General features: G+C 46.0%; 4 protein-coding genes across 4 annotated transcripts in view; 2 read left to right on the top strand and 2 right to left on the bottom strand.

Moving 5' to 3' along the window:
* LOC126556023 (eukaryotic translation initiation factor 2D) overlaps positions 1-8,962 on the bottom strand; it is a 526,420-nt gene that overhangs the window by 10,361 nt on the left and 507,097 nt on the right. The window lies entirely within an intron of this gene.
* Positions 1-8,962, bottom strand: part of LOC126556469 (small integral membrane protein 20-like) — a 389,536-nt gene that overhangs the window by 29,770 nt on the left and 350,804 nt on the right. The gene's annotated exons all lie outside the window — the stretch shown is intronic.
* LOC126556308 (peroxiredoxin-6-like) overlaps positions 1-8,962 on the top strand; it is a 270,155-nt gene that overhangs the window by 28,138 nt on the left and 233,055 nt on the right. The window lies entirely within an intron of this gene.
* On the top strand, positions 716-8,926 carry LOC126567376 (proteasome-associated protein ECM29 homolog). Its single transcript, XM_050223601.1, has 9 exons — positions 716-743; positions 887-1,017; positions 1,109-1,222; positions 1,298-1,416; positions 1,480-2,127; positions 2,205-4,165; positions 6,040-6,223; positions 6,301-8,639; positions 8,715-8,926. The coding sequence occupies exons 1-9, from the start codon at positions 716-718 to the stop codon at positions 8,918-8,920; spliced, it is 5,730 nt and encodes a 1,909-aa protein (XP_050079558.1). The 3' UTR covers positions 8,921-8,926.

Genomic DNA, 8,962 nt, shown 5'->3' with positions numbered 1-8,962 from the left:
GTTTTGATGCACTTTTGTTCACCTGTTGCATAATTATCGTTTAGCTGTCGAAAAAAAAGCCGGCATTTTCGAATCAGCTGTGAGCAGAATGTAAACAACAACATGACTTGCAATCAGCTGAAATCCGAAATGAAAGCAGAAAAGGATCCAATTACAGCAAAATATCTTTATTTTGTGATAGATGAACAAAGTTCAAATCTTTTTGGTATTTTTTTTTTCGGAGAGGACAACATTGAAGTGAGAAAGTTCCACTTTTTGTGATTTAGGACTTTAATTTATATTTTTATTTCAGGTATTTTAATTTATAAAACACTCAAAGGGTTTCCCGATACAACATACAAAAGACAGTAGCGTTGTAGCAGAACGTTATTATTTATGTATCCTTCACAAAAGTTTAGCTCGTAAAACGATACTTTCACTGTTTTTTTTTTTTTTTGTGCGTTTATTTGGAGATTCCCGCTGGCCTGTTCAAGCCGACTTGATTGTGCAGCGCGCTTAACGTCAACTCAACCTGTAGTATAAACGAAGCGAATGCATTTTTTTGCTGTTACTTTTTTTCCTCACAGTACTGACAGCCCCTTTGTGATATCACATCGGTACTGTGTGTGTCGTGAAAAGCATCAGTTTTGTTTACCATCAGCAAGCTAATAGATTAGTTAATAAACTCATCACTGAATAGTTTACTGACCCCAAAGCAAATTTCTACCGCACGGAAATGGCTGGAAATCCAACTGAAGAATTGGGTAAGTGGCAAAAAGTGGTATGAAATGTGGCTAGCCTTTCTCGCACTGCGGGACACCCCGTGCGGATGTATCTGGATGACGATGCAGTTTGCGGAAAGTGGTTTTAATTTAAGCACTTTTCCGGCGAATTATTTTCTTTGCAGAACTGTTGGAGCGTGTACTTCTGCGATTGGGTTTTGCCGATACGGATGAGCAGCTGCAGGTTACGGTGACGAAATTTCTCACTCCGGTGTTGATAAAGATCACGTCTCCGAATGAGAACGTTCGCAAGAAGGTTTGGAAGCGGCAACCAAGTTCGGTGTCTAGGCGCGATTGGAAGATGTTGACAATTAATTTGTACTGTTTTCTTCTTGGTTTGCCCTCAGGTGATGGAGATCCTGACGCACATCAACAAGCGGTTGAAATCACGCAATCAAATTCAAATTCCGCTAGCTCCATTGTTAGCGCAATATCAACAGGCCGATTCATTGTTTTTGATTGTAAGTTCAATTATTTTAATGGACAAAGTATTCGTTTGATTGTTAATTCTTTATTTGTTATTGGTAATTGGTTAGAATTTCGCCATCATCTACATAACGATGGGCTTCCCAAGACTGACAGTGGAAGAGCAAACGGAGCTAGCTCCTGTCCTGTTGAACTGCTTGGAAGGGAAGCCAGAAACACATCAGGACAAGTAAGTCGTGAAGTAATTCGCGGTCGATTTCTGTCAAGAACTCATATGATCTACTTTTTCTAGAATCCTGATGCTGGTCCTTCCACTGCTGGGTGAGATTAAGATACCGGAGAATCCCGAAAAACGCTCGGAATTGCTCGGACTTTCAAACAAACCGCACACCAAACAGCAGCTTCTGTCCATCCTGATGGATGTGCTGTTGCTACCGTACGGTACGCTTCCCGACAGTGACGTACCACCCGGGATGAGCGTGTATTCGTTCAAGCGCGTTACCACGAAACCGCCCAAAGCGGAGGAACTGGAACAATTGAAGAAGGGCATCGTACGTTTCCTTTGTGGGGGCATTTTTCCGGATCAGGAAATTTTAGCCCATCTTGTAGTGGCTTCGGCCGATACGCGATTCTCCGTAGCAACACCCGCCATTGGAGAGTTGAACAAGATTTGCAGTTCGCTCGATTGGACCGATCCCAAGTTATCGGCCCCACTATATACTCTGTTCTCTGGCAATGGATCTAAGCTGCCCGATCGCAAGACAAGTGGAGTGAGCGCGAGAGTACGCCAGAAGTTGTTCCAGCATTTGCTCAAGTGCCGTGGAAAAGGAATCATTATTGCGAACGGGATCCAGGTGATTTTCGAGTCACTGTTTGGGGACAATACGAACCAAAAGTGTAAAGTGTTGGCGCTACAGTTTGCGTACAATTTAATCAATAAGTATGGACAGGAGAATTTGTTTTCTTCTAAAAGATAGATGAATTAATGTTTAATGTTGTCTGCTTTCTTCCTTTCAGCGGTCAGACGGATCTTATCAACAAGCTGTCGAAGGTATTGCTGACGGGAATTGCCAAACTGATCGGCACATCGTCCGAGGAATCGAACGAGGTACAGAATGCGGCGTACAGTGCGATGGCACAGCTAGCGATCGTCTGTCCCACCACGGTGAACGAGGACATTCAGCTCGTCGGCGAGTACTTTAACCATCTCCAGCAGGCTCCGGTTGAGCTGCATTCATCCATACGTGAAGCGCTAGTTGCGCTGGCTCAAGCATTCGATTGGCGAAAGCAGACCAGTTCCAATTCCGGTACCAAGGTACTGGAGACCGTGAATAGTTACGAGAAGCCAGGCACATCGAAAAGAAAGCTTGTCTCTTCGACCGCACGCTTTGTGCCGAACGCTAACCAGCAGCTGCTGCTTGCCCTGCTCGCCGAAAAGGCAGAATCGAAGCTAACGATTGTGCAAAATGTAACCTCAGTTTATCTCACCACCTGTTTTCCTGATTATTACGTGCCTTCGCGCTACCTGCTACTGATCATATGTGGCGACAGTTCGCAATTGCGCGAAATGATGACCACCTACCTGTACGGTGTGTCGAAGAAAGATCACATCAATTATGGTGCCATTCTGTCTGTGAGCGATTACGATCGTTTGGCACAATCGATGGAATCGTCCGACACGAAGCACATCGTACTGCCATCGTTCTGTGAGATGGTGGAGCACGTGGCAGCTAAATCGGAGAGAAAAGTGGCAACGGTTGTTGATCGCATGGGGTACGGTAAAGTGAAGTTACCGTACGCAGTCGACACGTACGTGGAAATATTGGAATATTTGCGCCTCTGTTTGCTGTTCAATGCGGGTGTTACTTCGCATCCTAGCGATGAGGAAACGTTCTTTAAGTTGACCGCTTTTCTGCGCAAGCTTATTGCCGAAGGAAACCGCGAAACGGTTGTAAAGTACAATGATCTCGTGCGCCGTTTGGTGATCGCTCGCAAGGGTATAAGCGAACTGACGTGTCTGTACGATCTGGTGAACGGTATTCCGGATGCGCTCGTGGAAGAAAATCGGGATCTTCTGCTAACGCTGGAAGGATCACTGAAGGAAACGTCCGAACCGACGCGAGTCCTTATCGCAATGGTGTACGGTGTGCTGGTAGCGTATGTAAGCGACGATGCAGAATTTGATCGACAGGTGCGGGAACTGCAAACGCTTGGCAGTAAATCGCTTGAAACACGACATGGGTCCATACTAGCTGCAGCTCATGCTGTCCATCGGAAGTTGTTGCTCAAGCGAAAGGGCACGAATGCGATTATTGAGGAGTGGGTCATACTGAAGGAACTGGTGGAATTGCTTATTTCTTTGCTTCGTGATCAACAATCACTGCTACAATCGGCCGCCATTCGAAGTTTATCACTGATTGGTTCCACCACAGCTTTACCACTACCGGAAGAAGAAAGTATGGACACGGATGATGGCGGGGAGGATGCTAAAAAAAAGACGGCTACAACGAAAGCATCCCTGATGGAAACACTCGTAGCGCTGCTACAAAGTGGACATACGAAGGCGAAAATTCGCGAAGATGCTGCACACTGTCTCGGATACCTTGCGGTGGGTGATCAGCAGTATTATGCCCGGAAAGTGTTGCACCGCTTTCTTGGTATGCTGAAGATGAGCAAAGATCCTGCACTGCACATTGCGATGGGACAAGCGCTCGCTTATACGTTGCAGGGCGTCCCTAAAGATAGGTACGGTACGAGCACAAGCGTAGAGGAAACGGTTGGCAATGTGGACGATGAAACGCTTACCTGGTTCTTGATCGAGCTGGTCAAACAGGTGAATGAAACGCACGCGTACCTAAAGCAGGCATGCGCCGTCTGGTTATTGGCGATCGTGAAAAACTGTAGCCACCGGAAGCCGCTGCGAGAGAAGCGACAGATTTTGCAGCTCGCCCTGACGGATCTTCTTTCGGAGGACAATGGTAAGTTTGAAATTGTTTATTGTTCATGCATTAAATACTTCGTTTTCGCACATGGTAAGGGTCCCTAAGACCTACGTAGACTAGCGTATGTTTACATGATCGCGAATATCGCTGTTAGGATTATTATTCGAAATTACGATCGTACTCAAGGTTACATAAACTATTCTCTAATTCCTTTATCTATCTGGCGTGAACTGGCATTATGTTTCAATAACGATCACACCTTCCGGTATGCAGGTTCTTTGCCTTCGTTGCATTGATCGTTAATCCAAGCGTGTGGACCTGGATGTTCAGTAAAGTGTAGCCCTTCCACAGAGGTGCAGACTTCTGTCCGATGATGTCAAAGTCATTCACAAAGACAAAAGTGTGCAGAGATTGGGAGAAACCCGAAAATTTTCTGGATACACAACATAAATTCATACAAGCTGCACCAGCGTATGTACCAGCGTTGTCGACTCTGTCGGTGCTCTTTTCCTCTTTCCAATACGGTAGTATGGACCGCCTGCCTGCCATAACATGGAGACCTGATGCTTTCTGCATTTCTGAACGAAACGAAACGAAACCGGCTATTGTTATTTTTGCCTGTGGGGTTTTACAATTATATTCTTAAAACTAGGACTTAAACTAGGTAACCGTGATGGACGAGGAAACACCAAGACGGGAGCGGAATTAGGAAACTGTTACGTTGTAGTCGAATAGGATGTACGAATCATTTACAAACTTAAGATCTTTTGTGACAGTTATTCTACTAAGTTTAGTGCCACAAAGATAGTAACAATGCTCGATTTTACTATACAAACGAACGTAACAAAATACAAAATATTTATCCGGAGTAAGAACAAGTCCATTGAAATTGGAGACGTACACATTCAGTTAATGAGGACACTGGCAGAAAAATGTTGATGTCGTCTGCGTGTAGCAAGCAGCCACCAGGGTAAAGAACATTTACATAATCATTGACAAATAGTAGGAAAAGTAGGGGACTGAGTACACTGACTTAGGGCACTCCGCATGTGGCGACAAAAGAATTGGAAAAAATATGATCTATTCTTAACTTATATGATCTACCGTTGAGCTATGACTTAAACCAAAACAGGATAGGTTCACCAAATCCGATTTTTGCGAGTTTTGAGATAATGCAGGCAAAGGAGATGGAAGCGAAAGCTGCCTTAAAGTCGGTATATAATGTGCCCCCTTGGCAGCCAAGTGCTATGTGGTTAAAGCTCGAAGATACAAGGTACATTAGGTTAGTAGAGGTTGATCCTTTTGGCATGAATGGACAATGGACTCAAGCACTTTAGAAGACGAACACAGTAATCAAGGTAGTACAATCAAATATGCTACCTTTTTCATGCACTGGTCTCATAACATCCAGTTAAGAGCCGTCTAGTAATTTCTACTACTTCCAAAATCTCACAAACAGTCGATGCCTGATAGTCTCTTTAGTGATAGCCTTTTCTATGCCTTTTTTTCATATCGAAAATTTTTTGAATATATTTTTCAAATACTCGAAACAGGGTGTCATTCATGAGTCTGAATACTGGGACTTGAAAAACAATTTTTAATTTTTAGACGTAGTGCCATCTGGTCTAGAGTAAAAGGATTTTTGTTACTAGAAAGGAATCTTCACAGAAGTGCGATACATTATTCTTATATTTTATTCTGGTTAAATGGCCCCAGAAGCTCTTTATGTTTCCACGATACATTTTATGTACAGGGAACTGTTATAATAAATACTCGCAGTGTATGTTGCTCTTCATCTAAAAAAAATTGTCTGTAATGTTTGTAATGTAATGCAGGAAAGCTGCCATTATTGCTGTTTTAAGTGTTTTGATTTGTGCTAAAATATTCTTCTGTTTTCTTCTATTGCATAGAGCTTGTACAGGACGTGGCATCTCGTGCAATGGGCATATTATTTACGCTTACCAGCAACGAGGACCAGGAAGAGATGTCGAACCTGCTGCTCGATCAGCTTATCGGTGGCCGGCGTCAAGTGCAGAAGGTTGTCGAGGATACGAAGCTTTTTGAGGAGGGCGTTCTTGGCAAAACTCCCATGGGGTACGTACGGATCGGTATATTTGCTTTCGCGTTTGGTCGTACAATCCAGCTAACCTTTTGTGTATTACTATTCCCAGAGGCAACCTATCAACATACAAGGAGCTTTGCGGACTAGCTTCCGATCTTAACAAGCCAGAAATGATTTACCAGTTCATGCAGATAGCTAATCACAACGCTACCTGGAACAGCAAGCTCGGTGCAGCGTTTGGACTGCAGTCCATTTCGAAATCGGCCAAACTGAAGATGGAACCATATCTGGGCAAGATTGTTCCTCGTCTATTTCGCTACAAGTACGACCCAACGCCAAAGATCCAAAACTCGATGATAAGCATCTGGGACTCGGTGGTAAGCGATTCGAAGGCTACGGTTGAGCTTTACTACTGGGAGATATTGGAGGATGTGACGACAAACCTTACCTCGTACGAATGGCGCACACGCATTGCCTGTTGTCTTGCCGTACGGGATCTAATAAAACGTGCGGCTGGATTAAAACTTCGATCGGATGCGGTGGGTAGAGGAGGTAAAGGGGAACCCTTGCCCGCTACCAGCATGGATGTAGACGATCGACCAAGCGTACCAGAGCCCGAGCTGCGCTATTTGTGGAGCCAACTGTTCCGTGTAATGGACGACCAGCACGAAGGGACGCGTTTGGCGGCGGAAGGAACGGCAAACGCGCTCAGCAAAGTGTGTGTTGTGGCTGCATCGAGCGATCACAACAAATCGGCCATGAATGTGGCGAGTTCGATCATTCCGTTGCTGCTGGAAACGGGCGTCACACACACGGTGCCTGAGATACGAAAGCTCAGCATTCGCACACTGTCTGAGCTGATCGATTCGGCCGGTGCGCTGATATTGCCCCATCTGACGAGTTTGGTGCCCTGTTTGCTGCAAGCTACGGGTGAGCTGGATTCTACCAAGCTGGCCTATTTGTCGACGATGGTATCGGGGCAGGCGGGTGGTGGCACACAGGAAACTATTGACTCGTTGCGTGCCGAGGCGGTAAAGCAGCACTACACGATGGAAACGTTGACGAAATGCATCCGGCACATTGACTATGGCACGCTGGAACGCATGAGTCCGGCCGTGCTGGATCTGGTAAAGTCGAGCGTTAATCTTGGAACCAAGGTGGCCTGTGCGCACTTCATCTGTTTGGTTAGCATACATCTCGGACAGGAGATGCAACCGTTGACTAGCAAATATCTGGGCTCCTGTTTTGGTGGACTAACGGACCGTAATGCAACGGTGCGCAGGTACTATGCGTCCGCCATTGGGCATCTGATCGGTACGGCCAAAGAGCAATCGATCGAACGATTGTTCGGCAAGCTGGAGGAGCTATATTTCGAGCAGCAAGCGTCCCGTTCGAAGGCGGTCCCTCTGACGATACAGGCGATTAATAAACGGCATCAGGAGTTGCTGAAAGACTACAGTGCGCACGTGCTGCCGTTGGTGTTTTTTGCCATGCACGAAGAGATCACGGAGGATACGCGATCGACGGTGGAGTTATGGCAGGAGTTGTGGCACGACATCAACACAGGCGATGCGGGTTTGCGTATGAATTTGGATGCGATCGTAACGATACTGGAGACGAATCTTAACAATCCTTCCTGGGTGCTGAAAGCACAGGCTGGTGCGGCTACAAATACGCTTGCGTCAAAGTTGAGCGCCACGTTGGAAGATTCGGTTCGATGTCGGTTGATCGAATTGATCCTCAACAATGTGAGTGGGCGAACGTTCCAGGGTAAGGAGCGATTGTTGCAAGGGTTAGCCAGCTTATGCAAGAAGCTCGACCAAACAGCGACAAATCACGCCGAGCGGATAGTTGATGCGGTAATGAAGGAATGTCGCAAGGAGGAACCGATCTACCGTACGCATGCGTTACGATCGCTGGGCAACATACTGAACGAACTGAAGGTGGATCGTTTCGAGGAAGTGTACAACATGGTTTGGCATTTGCTCGATAAGCAGCAACAGCAAGATTCTGACGGTGCCGGCGAAAGCACCTCTTCCGGGGCTGAATTTGTACCGTCGGAGGAACGTAACAAGCAGATGCTGATATCCATACAGCTAAAGGAGACGGTTTGCGAAACGCTCGGCAAAGCGTGGCCCGAATACTCGATCGAAACGCAACGGCGCTATCAGCGAATGTTTGTCGAAAAGTGTGTCCAGTGTCTGAAGCTCAATACACGTCCCGTGCAACTATGCTTGCTACAGGCGCTTGGTCGGTTTTTGGAACGTTTACATCTGCTCCGAAGCAAGATGGACGAGGCCGGCGAAGGAGAAAGTGGTAGTAGTACGGGAGGGACCGTGGGAGCGAATCGTGAGAAAAAAGCCAAGGTCGAAACGGCAGATCCAGTGGATGGAAACATTCTGGAGACGATTTGTCGTATCGTTCTGTCGGCTATCGTGGAAGTATCAGGTAAGTTGAGGCTGGGATTTGCAATATTATCCTTTGGTGTTTTGAATGTCCATTTTATGCCTTCTGTTTCTACAGCGATACCACATACTGGGCTGAAAAAGGAAGCACTGAACGTGATGCTTATATTGACGAAAAAGTTAAAGGCAAAAGACCGCGGAACCGTCGACATGGAGCTGGGCATGGTGCGACAAACGTTCGCTCAGATACTGCAACAACTGCAGAAGGATAGTGCGCCGGAAATTAAATGTCGGCTGAAGGATTTGGAGGATAAGCTCAAGTAAGATCTGTTTGTGGTAAAAAGATAAATGATTTAATTGCATTGA

Source organism: Anopheles maculipalpis, chromosome 2RL (assembly GCF_943734695.1).
Source record: "Anopheles maculipalpis chromosome 2RL, idAnoMacuDA_375_x, whole genome shotgun sequence".
Taxonomy (NCBI): Eukaryota; Metazoa; Arthropoda; class Insecta; order Diptera; family Culicidae; genus Anopheles; species Anopheles maculipalpis.
The sequence above is the reverse complement of the archived record's forward strand: the minus strand, read 5'-3'. Positions and strand labels throughout refer to the sequence as shown.

Coding starts and splice junctions, on each gene's coding strand:
- LOC126567376 (XM_050223601.1), top strand. CDS start 716: ATGGCTGGAAATCCAACTGAAGAATTGG. Junction 1,018..1,108: donor ATGAGAACGTTCGCAAGAAG/GTTTGGAAGCGG, acceptor GTTTGCCCTCAG/GTGATGGAGATCCTGACGCA. Junction 4,166..6,039: donor TCTTCTTTCGGAGGACAATG/GTAAGTTTGAAA, acceptor TCTATTGCATAG/AGCTTGTACAGGACGTGGCA.